The 23,906-nt window shown below is 39.1% G+C and overlaps 2 protein-coding genes across 4 annotated transcripts in view; one reads left to right on the forward strand and one right to left on the reverse strand.

Moving 5' to 3' along the window:
- Window positions 1–891: 891 nt before the first annotated feature.
- LOC105393715 (xaa-Pro aminopeptidase 3) lies at window positions 892–8,661 on the reverse strand. The gene is made up of 10 exons (XM_048625865.1): window positions 8,476–8,661; window positions 8,124–8,392; window positions 7,716–7,865; window positions 6,288–6,424; window positions 5,536–5,768; window positions 4,925–5,095; window positions 4,488–4,594; window positions 2,477–2,614; window positions 1,468–1,588; window positions 892–1,091 (listed from the first exon to the last, which is right to left on the reverse strand). Exons 1-10 carry the CDS (start codon window positions 8,507–8,509, stop codon window positions 922–924), a joined length of 1,530 nt encoding a protein of 509 aa, XP_048481822.1. The 5' UTR covers window positions 8,510–8,661; the 3' UTR covers window positions 892–921.
- Window positions 8,662–9,626: 965 nt separating this feature from the next.
- Window positions 9,627–23,906, forward strand: part of LOC105393718 — a 41,432-nt gene continuing 27,152 nt past the window's right edge. For 2 of the 3 annotated variants that reach the window (XM_048626078.1, XM_048626079.1), the window contains exon 1: window positions 9,628–9,922. The gene's annotated coding sequence lies outside the window, so the exon portion shown is untranslated. Of the gene's footprint in view, window positions 9,923–23,906 lie in introns of all 3 variants that reach the window. The other variant, XM_048626077.1, reaches the window with a different exon arrangement.

The raw sequence follows: 23,906 nt of genomic DNA on the forward strand, positions 1-23,906 counted from the left end.
TTTCATAAAAAAAAACTTAACATAAAAATCATAGGATTCGATAACTTATCAGTCAGTTTAACAGTGTCGTATCATCATGTATAATAAAAACGAACATATTAATGTAACGCATATATTTACTACAAATATGTACAAAACAACAATTATTTACAGCAATCACGATACAATCACTTACTTTATCTCAACTACACAAGTTAGATTATTGTCAGCGAGTTATAAAATAATGTAACTATGACTTACGAGGTAGCTTCTCCATGAGCTGGTCTGACTTTTTCCAAGGAGAGTCAACCTTCTTACGATTATAATCTTAACTGAGTATGTAGTAAAATACTTTTATTATTTGACCCAGTTTATGTTGTTTTCTAATGAGACTTGGAGACTAGTCATATTAATTCACTAATCTTATAAATATACACACTGCTACGGTAAACTATAACTTTGTCGCACACTTTAATCTTAAACAGACTTTATACTATACATCTAAACGGACTACGGTTCCTTCTTTATCAATAAGCTGAAAACTCAAGACAAAGCGCGCTTATATTATACCTTTGTACCTACGAGTACACTTGTATTTTTTTTACTTATAAAATAATACACACTATGCCGCGAACAATTTTGATACTTTCCAATAGGTTATAAGCGCTTGTGTCGGTAACGTTTGAAAATAAACCGCCTGACTAATAATCATAGAGTAGGTAATGTAATATCCTATCGGCAACGTGCAACGTGTCAATATTATCTGGGATCGCAGCACTGTATGTATGTGTATCTAAGTTTGTTATAAGTCCGCTTACCTTTTGTGTCCCGCAGTTGCGATATTGGGCGAAAAACAATAGATTTTTATTGCATCTGATTTCATAGGATCCAACCGGTTAACTTCCTTATTTTTCACCTACAACCTACACACTCTAAACCCCCCTACAAACTATGCTTCCCCACAATAGCCTCCACATCCGCAACTTCCTTCACACACAGCGCGGTCAGCACGTCCGCGCCGGCGTCTGTCAACAACACGTCGTCCTCCACGCGGACGCCACAGCCGCGGAACTCGACGGGCACTGAGTCGTCGTCCGGACGGATGTAGATGCCTGTGGGTGTGAAGTGGGCTTTAGAAAGATGTACAATTACCGTTACATTAATACAGAGCATTTTGCGAAAGTGGTATAAGCCGTAAGGGTGACTGAGCTACGTCACAGGCGGTACTCTACAGCTATACCGCCAGTAGCGACGGACAAACGATGTAAAATACTACTAAAATCTTCATATGAGGAGTAACGGGAGGTATGTTGTTCCAGCTATTCCGTGATGTTGTATTGTTGCTGTCTCATTCAGTTAAAGACTCATACCGATTTATCATTTGCATCTACGACATTGACTAGTGACTAAACACCAATAAAAGGCCTTGATAGCCAGTTCTGGTAGTCAGTAGTTCAGTTCTGGTTCAACAGTGACTACCATGCCCACCTGGTTCCACAGTGACGACCATGCCGGCGGTGACGGGCTGGCTGCGGCGCACGAGCGGCGTGTCGTGCACGTCCAGCCCGAGGTAGTGCGACACGTGGTGCGGGCACAGACGGTACGCTTTCTGCAATAGGAGGAGGTAGCGGGTGAGTGTTGATACGGAACGGAAGAGCACCTCTGCAGCCGCAAAACGGGTCCGTTATCGACTTATATAAACGTCATTATAACGCGTTTGACCATAAATACGGCGCTGTGATTGGTGGAACGCGCATAATACGATTTAACGGCGTCGATAACGAACCCGTGTACACTTAAATAGTCTGTCTAGATCTGGGGTAACTACAGGAATCGACATAAAAGCGCTCGTTCGTTAGTTTTTCGACTTCTATACCTAGTGACTCGCGGGGTTATTTCGGGAAAACGATGGCCTTAATTACAATTACAATACTTGATTTCGGTGCGAAACTAAAACTATGTATAAGTTTCATCATAGGGATCCACAAAACTAAGCTCTTCAACAACATACCCCAATAAGTTCATTCCCATCAATATTCCGCGGCAGGATCCCCTCCTGCTGCAGGTGCTGCCCGAGCAGGCGGCACATGGAGTCGAACAGCTGGTCCAATGGCGGCCGGTACGAGCGCAGTATTGAGATCAGGCGTTTCTACTATAGACCGCGTCAATAAACAAACGAATCTAAAATGGTGGACAGAGCTGTGATGTCTAGCTGAAACCGTAGTACAGTATATACTCTACTCTACCGGCTGAAATTGTCAATTTGTTACCTGAAAGGTGCGACTTATAAGCATACCTAAGCTAGTATACGTACCTGATTTCGTATAAACCGCGTCAATAAACAAACGAATCCAAAATGGCGGACGGACTGTTTTTTTTAATCTAGGTATTACCGAAGTTCTACCAGTAAAAAAATGCGTTTCTTCGCTTCTCTAGACAGGGCTTAAAAGTATACCTATACAGAAGTAAAGATACATGAGTTCCTTAGTTTCCTTACCCCAATAAGCTCGTTCCCATCAATATTCCGCGGCAGGATCCCCTCCTGCTGCAGGTGCTGCCCGAGCAGGCGGCACATGGAGTCGAACAGCTGGTCCAATGGCGGCCGGTACTCGCTTAATAACTCGATTAGGCGTTTCTGCAACACAATGTTAACAAATTCATACAGTTTCATAGGTAGCTGTGCACTTGTGTACCTTGTCAAACTCACAAACCGCTGTATGCATTTGAACATACAAGGTTTGTTAGTTCGACAAGGTACTAAAGATACCACAGGATGTTTTTTTTAATTAACACAGGTATTTTCTTGTGTTTGCGATATACGAGCCCGTACGAATTGGTTGGTACCAACTCTTCAACACGCACGACGTCACGCTCTCTTCACCGCAACTGAGAAGGAGATGTTTTTGCGACGTCGCATCTGTTAAGAACAAAGTTTCTGAACTGTGGTTGGTTTGTATCTGTGGTTTGATCTATATCCTTTTTCTATTCGACAATAAATCTCAAGTGTATACACGGGTTTTCAGTTTACTCCTTATTCCTAACTAGTAATTTTTTCATAAGAGTTACAAGAGAAGTTTAGTAATAGTAATATATTTATTGCAAATATGTACAGTTCTCCCATATTAATAATGCGCATGCAAATCTTCGCAAACTGTCGTATTCCCGGAAACACCCGAATCAGTGCCTTAAACAAAGCACTTGCATTTTGATCCTTGTTCGAAAGAAATAGTAGTCAATATCATGTGACACATAATCAAAAACAATTTGGGCGGTCGGTGGCTGTCACCGATCAGTCAAGGGTCTCAAGGTCAAGATCAATATTACTATTGTGGAATTATAAAGAGCTGCAATTACACATCGTTCTTGTTATTTTTTTCAAATGTGAATTTAATTTCAACTTTAATTATTTTTGACGATGCCATATTATGAGGCACATTTAAGAATAAAATATGCGTCACATTGATAGACTTCACTTTGCCAATAAAGCCACACCCAAAAGACCAAGTTTGTAATTGTAATATTATTGTGAATGATCAGCGCTGTAAATACTTTTGAACTGAGATTTTAATGTAAACATTTTTATTAATGTGAAATAATCAGTGCTGTAAATACTTTTGAACTGAGATTTCAATTTTTTTATATAAACCTGTGTTTGAAATCCATTTCTCCTTATAATATAAACCTTGTGTTATTCAAACCTTCTTTCATCCATCTTTACATCAGCTTCAGTAAGACACTTGAAAAGTACCTACTGTAACATTTTAGAAGTAAATTAGTTATAATGTAGAATAAGTTATGTAAGGTCATTTTTATTTTGGCAATAAAGCATATTTTACTTTACTTTACTTTACTTTAAATTTTAATATTATGGAATATTATGAATTATCTAGACTATTAGACGACCGAATGGCGTAGTGGTTAGTGACCCTGACTACTGAGCCGATGGTCCTGGGTTCGATTCCCGGCTGGGGCAGATATTTGTTTAAACACAGATATTTGTTCTCAGGTCTTGGATGGGCCCGTAAAATGGCAATAGGCCCGCCCCCTATTACATTGGGACTAACATAACACTCTGGCGAAAAGTGGGTGCAGCAATGCACCTCTGCCTACCCCGCAAGGGAGTACATACAGTACAAGGCGTGAGTGCGTGTTTTTTTTTTTTTTATGAATTATCGAATCAAATTTCGTTACTGATAAATCAATTATCTCTTTTAGCACCAATTACATAATTCTACTAAAATTTCATGAAGAAAATGCACTTAACCACTCTAAATACATAATAGTTTTCTAACGCTCGGGAATACGACCGTTGCCGAACAATGACGAAGATTTCTATGTGCATTATCAATTTTGGGGAACTGTAATATGTTTATGTTTAAGGTCACTCATCACCTGCACAAGCAACTCGCTTGTCTAAACTACGTGATATTTTTATAGTGACCTGTAACTCCCTCGACAACTCGGTCATAAACTAAAGGCACTATCTTCAGCCAGACAACAGTCCTCACCTGCACAGCTAAAACGAGCTCGTACAAGATCCTCTGATGCTTGGAGTACTGCCCCGACACCGGCCACGTGCGCGAGATGTCCGAGTTGTACAGCCAGCGCTGACTGCCTGGTGGGAAGATATGCCGTTGAAATAGTAAAAAATAAAAAAAAACGAAAAGGGGTCCGACTCAGCATTTGCTGAAATGCTGTTGATATCACATATCTTTTCATAGACTATAGTGCCACTGAGAGGGAATAATTGAACCATATCAATAAACCAGTTTGATTTGGTTGTGAGGGAAGGGATATGCTATTGTGTTTTACAATATCACATTCTATGATGGTGGTAAGTAAATAATATGAAATGCCTTACAGTGCACAGTGGCCACAAACAACAAGCCTCAACTACCATCAAACTAAGAAAACCTCATATTCAGAAAAATACTCCTGTACTAACCAGAATCAACCAACAACAAATCCCCATCCCCCAACAGCTGGTTGTTCGCCACATAGTGTATGTGCGTGGCGCGCGCCGCCCCGGCCACCACGGGCGGGAAGGCCGGGTGCTCCGCTCCCGCCTGCCGGCAGCTATAGTCTAGGACGGCTTGGACTATGCTCTCTGATATGCCTGGGGGTGGTTGGAAGAGGTGAGAGAAGGTTAAAAAGAAATGTTAGAAAAAATATTTAGAATGGCAGATTTTTTTTGTGACGGGAGAAGCTTATTATGTGTTGGTTTAGTATATGCTAATGATGACCAGGTGTGAGCATATATCATAGCATGTTTCCCGCATCGGAAGCTAAAACACCAGAACCATTTTTGAGGAATTATTAATTTAGTTATGCCAGATACTGTACGTGAATAAAGAAAAAATATCAAAATGGCGGTATAGGCTCGTGCTATCTCGCTCTAATCGTAGGTCTGTCAATACGCTTACTCATACGCATGTAACGGCCGCATTTTCATATTATTTCTTTAATGACGAGTGTATTACAACACATTTTTATCAGCCCATCGATTTCAAACTTACAACAAATACACCTATTATTTTTACCAGACGTTTAACTCACCAGGCTTAGTGCAAGCCATAGCCATATTGATCGCCTGCGCGCCCACATAGCACGTCTCCCTCATCAGCTCGATCTCAGCCGGGGACTTCACAACCCTCATGAAGTGCAACGCGCGGCGCGGGTCAGCCAGGGTGGTGGAGTCCCGGAGTGAGGCTCGTATGGTGGGGTGGAGTTCCGGGTTGGCTGGCGACTCGCTGTGGTACCAGAGGGTTGATCGGGACGAGGCTGTGGTCCTGTGGTGGTGGATTGTGTTGGCGTTTATTGCATTGGTTCGTGTATGTTGATATAAATAAAGTGTGAGTAATAGAAAGGCAATAGTTACAGGAGAACGTAAAATAGAGTATGTTTTTTTATAATTTTATGTTAGCACATGTTGCCATGCATACACAAAATAATGTGTGAATAATAAATAGAAAGGCTAAATTTATCCTGGAACAGTTAGAGGATCACCTAGAATGGAGTACTTAGGTATTTTATGTAAATTAAATATTAGCGTTTATTGCACTCGCACATTTTAAATGTGAACTATTTGGCATAGGAGAATGGCAAAGGCTGCATTAAACCATGGTCACATGAAAGCCGAAAATGGAGCTTTAAACCCTGCAATAGATGCTTGCTACGAACCACTTCATTTATAATAGGACTCCACTTTAGATTCACTTGACCAGACTATCTCTTCGGAAAGTAATGAGCATATTATTGTATGTAATATGTAAGTCAGTTAAGAATAGAATATTAATTTACGTTCTCACTTATTAAGAAAGTTCTGGAAGCTCTCGACCGGCCTCGCCTCGTCGACGGCGAAGAGGCGCGCGGCGGCGGCGCAGCCCGAGCGCGGGCCCTCCCACAGCTCCGCCTGCGCGTCCTTGTCGTGCACGAACAGGATGTTCTGGGGGGAGGGAGATGGAAGATTTAGAGTGAGAGGTGTAACTGTCAAAAAAATAAAAGCTAGTTTGACGGGATTTTTTAATGGACAACATTTCAAAAAACTAAAGCTGCTATAAATCGAAAACCATTTCGAGATTTAGCTCTAAAGGCCACAAAAAAAATGTTTTTGTATTTTTTGGATATATCATTTTCGAGAAAATCATAAAATAGTAAAAAAGTGCTGATGACGTCATGCATCAGGTGCGATGCATTTTGATGATCAAAGCCTATAGATTTAAAAACAAAGTAACTGTCACTTTCATTTTTGATTGACGTTGACGTTTTATCGTGACGTTATTGTTTATTTGGGTCATTTTCATTAATTCTGTTCTGACACTTTCTGACTATTTTTTTATTTATTATTAAGAGATGACCTCTATATAATATGTCCCAGAGCATGCCACCGCCTACACAGCTGAAAAAATGCTTCTGCTTATTTTTTTACATGGTAAGTACCTAATTTCGATCATCAGAAATATCAAGGTCATTTGAAAATGACCCATTTGTTGGTTGGCATGTAAACAAAGTTTAAATGTCACTTGTCAGTGTCATTTATATTTTTTTGCGAGACTTAGGCAATAGACAAAAATAAAAATTGAGCCTAATATGTGACGTCACTTCCGGTTTTAAAATAATTAACTTTAAAGTTAAAAATAACATGCAAAAATTTATGTATATACAAAATAAAAAAATACGGGTCCCCTAATTTTCTATAAACTTTCCGAATAACTAATAAAAATATAGGGTAAAGAAAATGAAATGTTGTCCATTAAAATTTGACATATTTATAAGGCGTTTGATAGCCAAATCACAGCATTTAGCATGTGTCTCAGTTTTGATGGTAAGTCCCAAAGTATTTCTAGTGTGGGATGCCCTACATGCTCTGGGGGAGGGAGATGGAAGATTTAGTGTGATTTTTGGCACAAAGTGTATATAGTGTGGGATGTGAGGGGGTGAATGATGTAGTGATATACATATACAGAATGTCCCAAAAGTCAACGTTTTCCCTTATAGGCCTTATAGGGCAGCTCAAGAGTGGCCAGAATATCGTAATAATTAATATGTATAAGTAGCTTCTGGATACGAGAGAGAAGAAACAGTGTTGTGGACTTCTTGGATGATTACACCCTGAATGTGATTACTTAGGTATATTTTTAAATTTCTTACATCACAGCAAAGTTAGATGCAGAGCTAAAGAATGCAAAGGTGCTGTGTGAGTAAATAATTTTTGATGTTTTTAATGCATTTTATACCTTGAAATCTTCAGTCTGCGGGGTTTTCAGTATCACAAGTACAGCGGATGGCTCCAGGCACCCTGTCAGGTAGTAGAAGTCGGAGTTCTGCCGGAACGTGTACGGGATCTTGTCCGACATGTACTGCTTGCACGCCGCTGGGATCACTATCTGAAATGTACACGTGGAAATATAAATTTAACAAGACTTAATAGTTTGTTTGTAATTCACACTTTGTCTTAAAAAATATGGGTGTGGTATTTTATTTCTTTAAAAGGTTTTAGAGCGAGCATGTAGAAAGATAGAATATTTTTTATTTGTATACACTCAAGAATGTAATGCAATGATGATTTCCATTTACACTTGAATTCATCATCAAATATTTCAATTAGGTCACCATCACCATAAAAATCAATTTCTCATACTCACAATATGGTTCTTATGAGCGTCCTGTGACTCGGCTAGCAGCTTGGCCACCAGCGTCTCCCGTCTCTCCCGGTACTCCGCCTGAGTGATCCCGCACGTCAGCTGCCCCGGCCCTATCATGTGGGGGTGCGTGTGACAGGTGGGCTGCCCTAGGATACCTTTAGGTATGCTAAACTGCTGCTCGGCTTTCACCCCAGGAGGCGTAGTTGAGTAACGTTTGTACTTCTCCTGGCAAAAGGTTTGCGTGAAAACCTTTCTCCTCATTTTAAAACCTGTAACAAAGTTGAGAGGGTTAATTTCCGCGTTTCCCGGCAGACGATACAAAATAGTAGACAAATAACCTATTTTTGTTTACCTGAAGCCAGGACAAGTTGCCGTAAAGTCTGCATTTTGGTTGGGTTTGGAAGTCTGAGTAAGTCCGTAGGTAGAAATCGAGTGAAAGTCCAAGTTTTAAGTTTATATAATTGGACAAATCCACAACACACACCATTCACAATAACAAAATTCGACAGCTGTTTTTGACTTTATTTGTTTTTATAGTGTTGGGATGTGGAGCAAGCAATCGCAATGTCTTCAATTTATCGATATGTAATTTTTGTTCTGATTTTGATTGGAGACTTTATTCTATTTGAATATTTAGCTTTAGGGTCCATCCAGAGAGGCAGTGAAGTAAATAAACTAAATTTATGGGGAAATCAGCTGGTTGACCGTCAAGCATAACACTAAATACTTATCGATATTCATACATTCATAGACATTAATTTTAGTACAACACTAATATACGATGAGTACGTTCATGTAGATACTAAATACAAGAAAAGAAGGATAGAAAGATAAAGTGAGAGGTCGTTATTATTCTGAGAATATTTAAATACAAAGAGAACGGCAAATGTTCTCTACTGGAAAAAGGCCTCCCCCAATGAGCGCCACAACACTTTGTGGACTTGTCGTTGTGGCCTTCCTCATGGAGCCACTAAATACTTTCTACCCACTCTACCTGCTACCTGTCTTATGTCTAAGTTCGGTCTAGCGGGCGTGCCTGTTCGTGGTCTCCCCTACTGTTATTGGTTCTTCGGCACATAGGTATTATGACCAGCCCTCTACCCCTATAGCATACAGATAATCTAGAAGGCTGCAGTACCTAATAATTCGAATCGACCCTTGGTTGGACTGGACTGGACCACCGACTTAAAGTCGATCAGCGTACTATGAAAATCTGATGAAAAGGATCGTATCATAAATAGTGACTAGGTACTAACGTAAACTAACGTTATACGACTTTAGGTCGGTGGTCCAATCCAGCTAGTCCAACCGAGGATGGATGTGGTGGATGTATTAAGTAAAATGTTTTCTCATGGGTAAGACCTGAATACGAACCTAACCTCAAGACAGGCTGAAAACAAAATCGACTGCAAACCATTACAAATCAAGTATGCAAATTGGTGTTTAAGCATAACATTACATAAGAATACACAATGCCATCGAAATAGCATCTCTCGATCTGCGCTGGCACATTTAGGTCACAGCCTTAGGTTAGGCCTCCGCTGGCTCCGTGGGCATGGCTGGAGGTCGCGGCTCCGCTCACCTCGGGGGCTCCGGTCCGGGCCGCGGTCCCCGCCAGTACCCACGGGCCGATCGGCGCGCGCGCACGTGTCCCCCCTCCATGCCGCCCCCACACTCATCCGCGTAAACTACAAACAGTGCTCAAGTGTTGTTCAGTGCACCCACCACTTCGATGTTTGTTCAATCAATCAATTTGAAGTGACCCCAAGTGCAAGGATTGCCTCACGCAGCGCCCAAAGGTGTGTGTTGTCTATTTAGCTAGCCTTATTCGTCGTCCACTCATCTATGGAACTCGCTCGGTTTGTATCAATAGTGGAACTCACTTTGCGGGTTTTGTGTACCGTGTAGACCATTCATATTGTCTGTGATGCAAGGATTAGGTAATATGTTCATGTTTTAAATGTTTACTTTCGTCAAGGTAACTGACTGAATAAGTCTCTATCATCGTGATAAATTACGGGTAAGTATCAGTAAGAACCATCTGCTGTACTGTTACAAAACTTAATGTAAACAATGTATCAGGTACCTATGCAACCGCATTTGCTAACGTCAATTCAAATAAGTATCTAATTGCAACTTCCTAGTTGCATGCCATTTCAATACCATTTGTGTAGAACTTATCGCCTACGTGAGCGCGTTGATGTCTTTTATATGGAGCTGAGACAAAGACACTTGACGGAGCGTACAGTCGCAATCACAGGAATTCATCTGGATAGAGTATTTACGCTTTTTAACTGTTATTTCAGTACTGTTTTATCACTTTAGCTTTTACTGTCTCACGTGCGTTGTGACGCGAGTGTTGTGTCATAAAAAATGCTATGATGAGAAGCTGTTGCGAATTATTCTCAAGAGGTTTCTATTGCCCTTTCTCTTGACGAGTATCTCTCAGTGGGAGCTCGCTACACGGAGGCGCAGCGTGCATGCAAATACATCCAACAATAATGAATGCTGAAAGCCACTTGGCATCGCATTTATAAGGCTATTTTGAATAAACATAAATATTTAAACACAATGAGGAATTTGTTCCGCCTTCAAGTTAAGTAGCCTTAGCGACCTGGCTGTGTACATGTAGGTATATAGGTATGTAACAAAACTTAAAAGAGCTTTCCTTACCTGTTGAAACACTCACTAATAATAAGTAAATTTACCTACGTAAACCTGATTTATTTCCAGTAAAAGGAATTAATCCGAGCCCATTTCAATGTCCTTAAAAGGATATTGTAACATAAAATAAATCAACCCTGAAATAAATTCGATTACGAACACTCATAAATTGGCAATTGGCTGTGCTATGTACAAGCGTTGTTACCGCCATTTCACATGCGACCTGTGATTCTGTGGTAGGTGGGAAGGCAATGCGGATTAACCTTGCCTTGCCTGAGCACTTTTTGATGTTAGTATTCAAAACGGTGCTCAAATGCGTTGCGTCATTTTCAAGATTAGCGGCACTAGGCACAACATCAGGCAACATCATTGCATGAAATGATGATGTTCTCAAATGAAAACAACGATGAAGCTGTATGTTCTCTTAACCAACCATCAGAAAAGCGTTTCTAAGCCGAGTGCTTATGGTAAAGACTGCCTTCAAGTAAGGTACGCGCGAGACATTTCTCTGTACGCCAGTTTTTGCATCACTGTGGGAAATTGACGAGCATTCTTTCTTTCTTACAATGTTCACAACATGGCGAGAAAGTGACTGGAAACCAGACTTAAGATTTAATGAGACGTCTGTAACAACCTAACAACGCCGATTTTTAAGTAATAAGCGGTTATTACAAGGGCCAGTTCGCAAATTATTCTCGAGTCTTGTTTGTTTCGTTTTTGAAAATCGATTTGCGAAATCTTGTTTCGGTACACCTTTGCCGAGCGACCTACCTACACACATCTACCGCATACGGCTATATAAGTACCTCTGTATAACTGTCTCTGTGGTCTAGTGGTAGAAGCTTCGCTTCACGACCCAGGGGTCCCGGGTTCGATTCCCGGGTGGAACCATCAATTTGTGTTTCTAAATTGTGGTTCTAAGTTTGGTTAGGACATAGAAGGCTGATCACCTGATGTCCGAAACAGTGAAACGATCCATGCTGTCGGATGGGCATGTAAAGCAGTCGGTCCTGCGCCTAGCTCTCTCCAGTCGTGTCGGTCAATCCGTCCCATTGGGCTATGAGAGTGATGGAACAGAGAGTGCTCCTGTGTACTGCGCACACACTTGGGCACTATAATCTACTCCTGCGTAGATGGCTGATCTCAATCGAGATTGGCCGCCGTAGTCGAAATTCGGCTAGGAGGACATTATTATATAAGTACCATAACAGATTGTTATGACATCACCAGAAAATTTTGCTCTACTATCTTTCCTTTACTATCGACATAGACTAATCTATCGAGTATGTTTTACCTATAGTTACATTGATTTCAAGTACTTGGGTACTTAAATATCAAGAGTTTGCGCTGATTTTACCAAAGTACTTATTAGGTACCTACTTACTTCGCAATTTTTGGTCAGCTTTGGTTAATATCTCCTACATTACTTCGGTAGGTACTAGTTAGTTTTATATAGTTTTTAGGCAGGTCTCAGGTCTCATACATAGGGCATTATTTTAAAGCGGGCACTTTGAAGTAGCTCGACTTAGAGATAGTCCATTAATTGGTTAAGCGATTACTTAGCCATTATCAATGTATGTTATCATACATTATCACTATAAGTACCAAGTTTAGTTACCTAACATCTAGCACATTGTAACTTGCAACTATTTATTTATTACATCTACAACAGCAACAGCTATGAATACATTAAAATTTACTAGTTGTGCCGGCGTGAGTCACAGTCGTGGACAACTGAACCCCAGTTTCTCTATGTACCTTGGTATGTACAATCAGCAGAGATAATGTATATATTTATATAAGTGCACCCAGCGCAAACTGACTGTATGAGACGTGAAAAAGAATAAAATTAATCAATAGAGTGTTAGTATTTTGTTATCTATAAATTATTGGATTCATTTAGTTATCTCCCTCCTATGGGAATAACTTTTCGGTTTGTTTGATTTTACCTCTACATTACATATTACTTATATTTTCATAACGTAGATTAGGGCACATACATAGCGTTACCACGTTACACGATTGACTTTGTAATTCTTCACCAACAGTAAGGTAGTAAATATAGTTAAGTAAATAAGATGTCGGATAAATAATAATCTGTAAGCTACATCAAGTAGCAGAATGCAATAGCACCAGTCAGTATACTTTCTAGACAGCTTGACCAAGGCTGGCATCGAGACAATCCAGTCTTAACTCGATAAGTGACGGGTTTGTGGACTGGCTTAATAAGCTATAGTTTGAAAGGAATTTGTTCATTTTATAGAAGGGGGACCGAAGTGAACATTATGTGTTCGGTGACTGCTGGTAATAAGTAGGTACTTAGTAAGTACCTATATTGGAAGTACTTAGCAGGTTACCTATATTAGATTCAGGATTTCCCGAACTAAATTAATTTATTTATGTAAAATACATATGCCTACATTTATAAATATACATAACGCTTACTCTACCTGTGTAAGAGTAAGTAGCATTCAAATATGAATAAATTATTCATTATTGCCAGTATCGCCACCCTCTTCTGAATCAATTTGGATACTTTAGAGCTTATTAAAGTTGGAGATGCATATCTTGGGCCCTGAGTCCCGACGCGACGTAACATCGCCTGTAGTAATTATGGACCCTTAAGATTTTTATTAGGCAGGTATTACTTAGGTACTTAACTTAAAAGGATTTTTATTTGTAAAATATATTTAACGTAAAATTAGTATCTGGAGCAGCCCCGTTACTAATAATTAGTAGTAACTTTGACGGACCATGCTTCGGGAACAATTCTTATAAAATGCCACCTGAATAGCTGAAAATACATAAGTACAGTAAAGGGCAGAAAGACCTGACCCCTCTCAGAAACATATTGTTACTATGAGAGGGAGGTCAGGTTTCTCTGCACCTGACCGTACTTTAGAATATATTTATTATTAAACATTTATTTAAAGATATATCATCCATAGTAAATTAGTAAAACATGTCAAAAAAATTGTTAGTATATAATCTTTAACAAAAACACATGATATTAAGGCTGTGTTCGCACTTGGCCGTTTCCCGTGGCCCCTCGTTAGTCCTTGCCGGGTATTCAAGGCGGAATGCGTCTTCCGCGGCAGAACTGTGAATTCGGAAACTGTGACTGTGAAGTAGTACTTAGGTATTATGCTTTGCTAAGCACTAGATCCGAAACTCGCAGAATTAAAGTGCTGTTTTGCAAGACCCTGTATATATAAATTTAGGACCACACATTAAGCCTGTTGCATTGGTAATGCATCAGTATTCTATTCAGAATTAAACATTCACAATTATATCCTAATGACGATAAATGTAGCTACGCCTTTGTCATATTTAATGGTTTCCATTCTTCAGCCTAGGTCTTTCTGAACGGAACCTAGCATTGCATTCCAGCAGGTCGCTCCAGGCAAAACCACAAGTCTTAAAAGAAAACATTCAAACATGCAAGAAATAGAGTTCAGTGTAGCTTGTGCTCATGGATCAAAGTTATAGTTGTGAGTTAGAAATAACGAAGGGAGCATTCCTCATGAGATTTCACTCCTTGCCATTAAAGAAGCTGATTCCAAAAAGCAAATCGTTAACTTGAGAATAATAATAGACGAGATAGTTTTTTTTTTTTTGATTGTATCTTTTTTCATTTACCTGCTCGACCGTATTGCGAATATTGCGATGTAAACATAGGGTTAGCAGTATTTTCTATTTAGAAGTGAGGTTATGATGATTATACTGAGGTAAAAGCATTTTTATTAGGTGGCTGACGGAAGAGCACGTAAGATAAGGTCACGCGAAAAAATGGTTCTGTCTCAGTCTCTATCACTCACTCATCAAACCATCCTTGAACCATCCGTATAGTGCCACAAACTTATCTGTTCCGGTGACAGCGAACTTAATTGATCCATATCTCATTACTTACTAATGAATTGTATATTTTAAAACATTAGATGGGTTTATTAACACCGCAAGAGCGAAATAACAATACGAGCAAACTTAAAATCTTATAGAATTAAGAAATATTAGAGATTTATTTGAGCTGTCACCGGAACAGATAAGTTTGTGGCACTATACGTGATCCGTACTCTAGCTTGACACAAAATGTCATGCAATCCGTACCTTTGTGGTAGGTACAGTGCCACAAACTTATCTGTTCCGGTGAGAGCGAACTAAATTGGTCCATACCTCATTACTTACTGTACTAATGAATTTCATATTGACATAGATTATATGGACCAATTTAGTTCGCTCTCACCGGAACAGATAAGTTTGTGGCACTATACCTTTAGTAGGTATATAGAGATTTAGGGCGACACCGTTCAAAAACTTTGTTTTTCGCAAGCTATACATAATAGTGACCTTTTGGTCCTATGCTGCCTTAATTTGCCTCTACTATGCGATCTCCACTCGAGGTTATTTATCTGCTTATATGAAAACATATATACGTATATCTACATTTTTTTTTTTTTTTTTTTTTTTTAAAGATTTTATTATCACTCCACAGACTTTATGTCCGTGCCTTTTTGAGAGATCAATATATTGTGAGAGTTTGGTTGTTTTTTGTCTTCATCTTTTAACTACTCACTACTCAATGTGGAAGCTTATAATATATATATTTTATCTTTTATATTATTAATAATTTTTTTTTTTTTGCACTCCTGGAGGAAAATCTACTCAGACACCTGGGAAGGGGACCCAGGTAGTGTCGGCCTTTAACCGACTAAAAACCCCCAGTTGTGCATTTCTTGTTTTTTTTTTTTTTTTTTTTTTTTTTTCTTTGTTTCACACAGTCACACTTACAATTATAATGGCAACAAACATTTGAAGGGTAGGGCCAGTGTCAGCTGTCTTCAGAGAACTTAACAGACGCCTGTCAGTGGCCACACACTCCTTTTGTCATCGCTGTTGTTTTGCCTGGTGTTAATGTGTGACAGTGTTCTTAAAACTATCTTAATTTTATTGGTTAGTTCTTATACAGATAATATATCTACATTGGTACGTTAGTTAGTTTACCATTAGATGATCTAGGTAAATAAGTATTTTATAATAATTACGTTGACAAGGCTGCAGGGAGGACGACCGACAGTTTTAATAATCAGTTAGGTACGCGTGTGCTAACTTGTTACAGTTCTTATGCTTACCGCTCGGTGGCATGGAATTACTGTTACTGCTGGGTATATCGTTTTATAGGTAAATAGGGTCAAAAATAGCGGTGATTGACTCTACATTTTTCTTTTTTAAAAACACAAGGTATATAAATATTGTTATAGGCAAAATAACACCAGTTTTCAGGTAGAACAAATGATTTCAAGTAATATATGTTTGGGTATGTATACCTAAATCAATGGGTTACAAAAATATAGGTTACACATAAACGGTATACTGTGTATTATTTTACATAAATTACAACAATATAATATGTAACTGAAGTTTCAGCCCGTATGTTACGTAACGCGAAAATTAAATCATATATGAATGAAAATTTACATACCATGACTCACTACGGAAACGACATTTGTAAATACTTCTACACTTAGTATTATTTAAAGTATCCGAATGACTGGCTCTACAATACATCCACAACTTAGCCTTGGCCTCCTACGCAAATACATTTCTTATAACTTTAAGACAATCATGTTTCGCAAAAATATTTCCACATTAAATTTTACCTGTATGGTTGAATTGGAATGAATATGCCTCTTGCATGTAAAGAAACGCACAGAATATTGTGTACCTACTATGTATCTACGTACCTACAACGTACATACTTACCTCTATGTCCTATGATGTCCACGCTATGACTCATTTTGATGACTGATGGTGGTTTGTCATAGACTTATGTCTCAGCCCTCTCAGTACTTACTAAGTAAGGTATACTTATTCATCCATAAGTTCATAACCAATTAGGTAAAGTAAATAACAGCAAGAATCTATATGCTTATTAGTAACGTACATACCTTACTGGCCAGCTGCTGCTAATTGTTATCTGGTAAAAAATCGGTTTGTGAGTTTGTATTATAATAATGTAAGTCTGTTGTAGTCTGCTCGCCGAATGTGTGTCGGCTGTTGCGCCTGAGTGCCCATTGCCAGGCCACCCTTCGAAAAGTACCTACACGAACGCTCACTCTAACCTAACGACCTAACATAACGACGTACAATAGGTGTTTTAGTTTTTTACTACTGACGTAAAAATGGGACGTTATACGTGTCTGTGGTATGGATGATACGACTAAACGGCTAAACTTACCTAAGTTTTTTTTCGGTCATATAGTGGTTGGTTTGTAAATCGATATTTTAAGTACATTTAGCTCCCTTTTTAAACTCTAATGTTAAGTATTTAACAAGCAAAGCGGCTGTTTCCGATGAGTTCATGAATAATTCAAGAATTCTCGCGGCTCCGATCCCATTTCGGAGTTATGTTCTGTTTACACGCGGATAGCGGGCGGGAAAGTGTGAAAAGTACGCGTTTTGTTATAAAAAAATTACTATAAAGTCATTCGAAATCCAATTTTAAGGTAAGATTTGCAAAGTCCTCACAATCGGTCCGGTCTTTCTCTTAGAAAAAAAAAAATCTTACAAGAGAAAATGGGAACCTGCCTTATTCTTAATCCATACCTAGTAGACATAATCACAAAAGAACTAGCAGAATAAACACTTACAAAAACCGTAGTTACCGTGTTGTATAAACCATTTATCTTCCCTGTACAATACAATACAACCTTACAAACCCAGGTGGGTTACTTCAGCTCGACACAAAACGCGCGAACAAAAGTTGTCATTTGTCGTTCAATCGTTTAATACAAGATACAGTAGCTAATTATTTTTACCACCGACGGATATGTCTGTGTGTACCTAAAACGTATGTGTTTCTGGATGTGGATTTTAGTTTTGTTTTTTTAGGGTCATAGTTAGGTAATGTTACCCCCGGTGTTCTTAGCCATATTTTATCAAAATCTGCTTATCCGTTACAAAGTCACTGTTATGCCGGGGGTTTCTAACATTTGTTAGGTTGTTCGTAAGCTGTAATGACCTTCCAAAGTCCACTTATATAAGTCTTATAACCTGCGAGCAACACTAAACACACCGTACGGCCGCGGGCGCGGGGGTCGATTTTCCAGGATTCTCCGGCCATTATCCGCAAATAACACGCCCGGTAATGCTGGCCGAGGGGTGTAGTGATTTGTTGTTGTGTTGACTCGGGGCTTTGTCCAGAAACGCCGACCTCTTCTTTTTCGTTTGGAAACTGCGGCCATTACGCAAACTCCTTATTTGCAGACTTCGTAGACACAAGTTAAGGTAGATAGGCACTAGTATGCAGGTTTTAAGTTATGCGTTATATGCGTTTGGCGCAACTTGCATTTTTTTAGCCGGAATGGGGTTTCGCAAGAAGTCGCTTGCTTTGCATTGCTCTCTTAATAATTAGTAAGTAATTGTGACACTCAGAAAGCTTGAAAGGCTTGAGAAAGCATCAGACTATAAGGAAATTGGGAAGTACTTACATACTTTTGGGCTAACTGTTCGGGCGGCAACCTACTAAGACACATCTGTGCAAACCTGTGCAGACATTGCATTTGTGCTACCTATATACCTATGGGACGATTTGTATTTGTACATTTTGTAGTTTAGTTGGAATAAGTAAAAATATTGGTTCCAATCAAATGATAATTAAAACTACTTACCAAGAGTTCACTCTATAGTGTCTATAGGCAGGTAACTATGTATTTAGGCTGTTTTTAACAACGTACGGGATTCATCTCGCGAAGTATTCGTAATTCGTATTCTGTCATACATAGGTACACTTGTCCAAAATTAATAATGCACATGCAGATCTTCACACCCGAATCATTAAATCGTAAGAGCCTTAAAAAAACGCTTGCATTTTGCACCTTGTTTGAAAGAAATAGGAGTCAATATCATGTGTCACATAATCGAAAACAACCGATCTGTCAAAGATTTCTATGCGCATTATCAATTTTGGAGCACTGTACGTAGGTATGACCGCGTGCGGGGCAATCCCACATGCGTGATGAATTAGATTATGTAGAGATGCCTTAATTATGTAGAAATTTCAACTTCAACAGTGACTGTACGATCATTCATAATTTCATACAACTCAAAATAAGAAAATTCAGTTCGTGGAATAATGTAAAGCAATCACTCATGAATTCATCAATCAGGTATTGGTCTCGCGACCAATGACCGTTGACAGCTAAGCCGCAGCTTGAATATGCGCCTGCGCATGCCAGGATGTGAGCGGAGCTACGTGAGCCACATTAACATTACCTACGCATTACTCGCCTGGGATCGAAGGTGAACGGCAGGCGGTTTGAAGAAAAAATGTCCTAATGATTTCTTCAGAAATGTCTGCTGCTGCTGGTTTTCACGTTTTTTGAAGGGTTTCAATGCTAGGAATGGACGGAATTATATTGAAACTAGATTTATTCCTCTCCCGTGGGAACAACCGGGTAAAATCCTCCATAAACCCTACCAACATCCTATAGTCTGTATACTCAGATATTCATATAGGTGTAGTATGATATTTCAGTTGGTTATATGTTTTTTGATCGTAGCATTTTATTACGAACCTTCCTAAAGTATTTCGCTAAGTAGGTACGGTCTACCGCCGCGCCGCTTGAACCCCGAAGAGGTAATAAAGCGCGGCACCAGTAAAAGGAGGGGTAATTAGAATGTGTTGAGCCGAGAGTCACACAATGCCATATCGGGCCACGGTTGGTTCACTGCATCCATAAAACAGACTGACCGGTTCTCTGATTTCGGTGCCAACTGGATGTGGGAAGTCACTCAACTTGATGTTTGGTCTCGACGGAGTTTGTAGAACCTAAGACCTAACTATATATACCTAGCTTACAAATTAACTAATATTCAGAATAGAAATATTAATTATGCGATAGTATAGGCCATACCAACTATAGGTACTTTTTACCCCTGAAATAAAGATAAGTATTAAGTATATTATTATTATGTATACCTACTAAGTATTTACCAAAAAAATATATCAAGTTTCATCTAAGTAGGTAATTTAGTGCAATATATTTCAATGAGTAAGAGGTACAGTTATCAAAAGAGATAATAATAAGTATGCAATGTATATTTAAGTGCCCGTGAACTTATAAATAGAACAATCTCTATTAGACTACCTTTGGATGGCAAAACCTTTATCTACTTACTGACTTTACTTCTACTTCTCTATATTTGCGTCTAGACTTCATGACTTTGAGAGCCTACAGTAAAGGCACATAAGCAAAGATAAAGGCATAAGATAAAGTATTATACTTACTAGCTTAAATGCAAATGATATCCGATTTAAGTTCAGAAACAATTGACAGCGCCGACGCAGTTTGGCAGTCGTTCATTACGCAAGTTTGCCTTGGTCGATACTGCGTGGGCACACGACAACCACACACCCACTGCAACTCGGCAATCCTGATCCATTTAAGTATTAACTTTGATATTTGCATAAAACTACACCCAGCAAAGGGTAGAAATTATTATGCTGTTTCATTTTACGGTTGCAATAACGAACGATAAAATAATAACTTTTTTATTTTTTTCCCGCTCTCCAGGCGCCAATGGAGTTGTTTTCTGCGATCGTAAAATGCATGCAATGGTCATACTGTATGCAGCCTCTTTTTGTTTTATTGTAACGTTTACGTAGCGCATAAAAATACTTCGAACAAGCGTGATAAAATGATGGCCCGCGGCCACGGCAGCAGTTATGTAAGCCAGTGAGGTACTTTCTTTGTGAGCCCGTTATAATAACGCCTTATTCTCAGAGGCATAGACAATCACGCTTCACATCAAACGACAGAGTGTTGTGTAGCAGTGTTTTTTTTGCGCAAGCTTCCTTGTATGGTTCAGAGAGATTGATAATGTCCTTGCATGCCAACCGGTTGGCATTTTAATAGTAAAGTGGCGTCATTGGTCTCTGGTCTGAGTCAATTCGATTCGATTGAAGTGGTCACCTACGGTTTTAAATCAGGCTAGGTAGTTAATACCTTTTTTACTTTATTTATTTAATACACTAATACGATTTATACACTAATACCTAATTAATTGTATATAGGCAGTAGTATTTAACTATCATACATACCTACTTAGTATACGTCTAGTTTTGTGTACTTGACATTGACACGGTGTTATGTTAGCACTATAATAGTGCCAGTGCTAGCAGAGAGAACATAGGTATGTACTTGTACATAGCACGCAAGATAAAATAATCCTCCAACCTTTGTACAAAAATAATGCCATAGTTTTTGCCCAACAGTCAACACTCGGTCTTGGGACGAGAGTGAAATTATTATAAATAAATAATAAGACTTGTTTTTATCGCGGTTACGTAGGTAGGTATGTGGTGGGGCGACATCGACATTTAAACGATACCGGATTCAAGTTTTCAGAGACATAAGGGACACTCACGATGCACTTATGATTTTGTTTTCATATGAACTTCTCAATATGGGCTAAATACTTAAAACTTTAAATTAATTATGTAAATTCTATCCCAATTCCAAGTCTATCTATAGCGGTCTATTTCTACGCACATGTACTTTTAGATACACAAGCCTTGACATAAGCAATGGGAGAGACAAAGCCTTATTTAGATATTAAAATAATGGCAAAGAAGCTTTCAACACCGCTAAAATAGGTTATCTCTACCAAGTGTTTTCAATAGCAAGAGGACACCGCGAGCTGTCGTTTTTGAATGCCAGCGATACGCGATACGATTCTTTTTTGTTATTTTCGACCGATATCAGCTCGGCGCATCTCAAATGGAACGGATTATAAACTGTTGCTTCGCTCTACCCGCCCCTCCCACCTTCTGAGGGCTTCTCTCCTTCGACGGAAGTGACGGAACACGAGGTTTCGGAGAGCTTTCCTGCACTCCGAAAAGTCCGAAACTTACCGTAAAGCTATAAAGTGACACTTTGCTTTGTCACCACGACGCCTATCCTCTTTTGATAAAGTGGTACATGCACCTTATTTGAGTTCGAGAGGAGGCGACGGGAGGAGCTCGACGCTAAGCGAGACGAGCTCAAGGCCCGACCAGCTGCGGCCATTAATTATAATTACGTCGGAGGGGTGCTGACGTGCAGAGTATGTGGTCGTACATGCACTGCAAAAATTGGCTACGTCAGTCACATGAGAGCCCATGAACGAAGCTCTCGCTAGTCAGGACCTACAGTCGCTGTGACCGAAAACGGTCTGGATAGATATATATATATACATGCACCTTTGTAAAAAATCTCTACTTATTCTTCATCATCGTCACAAAGGAAAAGGTCGCATGAGGAAAGCCAATAACATAATTTTATAATATTGTGGCGATCCTTGGGAGGGTCGGTGTACTATGTCCAACAGATAATAAACCTACAGCCGTCCCAAAGACAGCAGGGTCCCAAGACCACTTCCTAATATTTATCGATCACCACCACTCTGCTGTGTCCAGGAAAGGTAGAAAACTTGAAAATAATATGATAGTATCCTTAACTGTTTTTCGAATTAACATAAAGTCTGTTTCTAACTAACGATATAAGTATACCGAAGTCCCTTCAGACGCATAAGGACCTATTTATAGGTCTACTAGCTTATTGTAGCCCTGTTATCTGGCCTTATAATCATGATAAGCTGTACAACCACATTCTAGACACATAGAAGACCAGCTTGCTAGCGTCGCTTGTTAATTTCCATGCTATTTATTTTTATACTGCAATGGGCTATCGTTATAATACAATAGTAGGTATCTCTGCCGCGCTGTCAGGCTAAGAATGCGAGCCGGGCGAGGCTAAAGTAAGGCATGTGCGCATGTTTCTGGGCTTTTTTATTTAAAAATAGTTAAGTGTAAGTAGAAGTTACATATACCTAAAACTAACTTACATATTTTAGAACTACCGAGGTAGATCTACCTATAGGAACTTACCTACATCTTAGGTTTTCCTTAAGTACCGCTCACATTAATTAATAAGTCTAATATTAAGTCTACAACAACATAAGTCTCATTAATTAAGGTACAACTTAAAATTTTAGAACACAGACTTAAGCTTCGTGTAGGTAACAAAGTTACTAGAATACCGAACCTTTTTAATAAATAAAGATGACTCAATTTCTCAATGTAGTTGTTATGTTATGTTGGATTAGATTAATAACAGTACCTACTTAATTACTACAGGTAGCAGGTGTTTGTTTTTTTCCTGAATCGGATAGGATTATTGAGAATTAAGAGAACTCTTTATAAAAAAATCGTATGCCCCTTTTGGCTTTAGCGAAGCGCATCTCGGAGTGGAATCGTCAAAAACTCGTTATATTTAAAAAGTTCTAAAGTCGTTTTTGGTCATTTTATTTATTAGAAGTTGCAGCCGGAGTCGGCGATGATGTCACCTCTATTCTTGTGTCGCGGTTCTTGTTACTTCACACTTGACTCACTTTTAAGGCCTCGCCTGTTCGCCACGGGAGTCGCATGTTGAACTTAACAATACTGTCCTAGAGGCTGTTTCAAACTTAGGAACGAGTAGGTAATTAGGTATATAACGTTAACTACTTATGGCAAAATCATTCAAACTTAGGTAGGTATACAGGTGTTGCAAAAATAGTAAGTATACTAAAGTCGAAAAGGGGTGACTCAGGAGGTCATTCTGAACAACTTTTGGAAATTCGCAAAAAAACGTAAGTATAAGTAACCGTCTTATCTACCCTGACGCAGGTAGGTATAGTTATAAATTAATAAGGTATAAGTAAACCCTGCTTTGAATAATAAGAAGATTATTACTTAAAACTTGACAAGTTACGCTTCAGTAAACTTTGTTATCAGCAAAATCTTTTAGCCATATTTGAGCACTCCATAAAAATAACTGTACCGAGGTACTCACAAAACCACACCTACAGGAAATCCTAGGTTCAGCGGTCGTCGCACTCAATCTGAAAGGTAGACTGGCGATAGCGGTCCGCAAAGTGTGTAAACAAAGTTAAAACAAACTGGCGCCAACTACGGCCAAGGAAGCAATGCCATCTTGCTAAAAATAGAAAAAAGAAACTGGTTCGCGCTGGTATTGATGTTAATTTTTATTATAAGTACTTATTAGTATAGGCCAGGCTATGACGTCCTGTCGGATAAAG

This window comes from Plutella xylostella, chromosome 15, assembly GCF_932276165.1.
Source record: "Plutella xylostella chromosome 15, ilPluXylo3.1, whole genome shotgun sequence".
Lineage (NCBI taxonomy): Eukaryota > Metazoa > Arthropoda > Insecta > Lepidoptera > Plutellidae > Plutella > Plutella xylostella.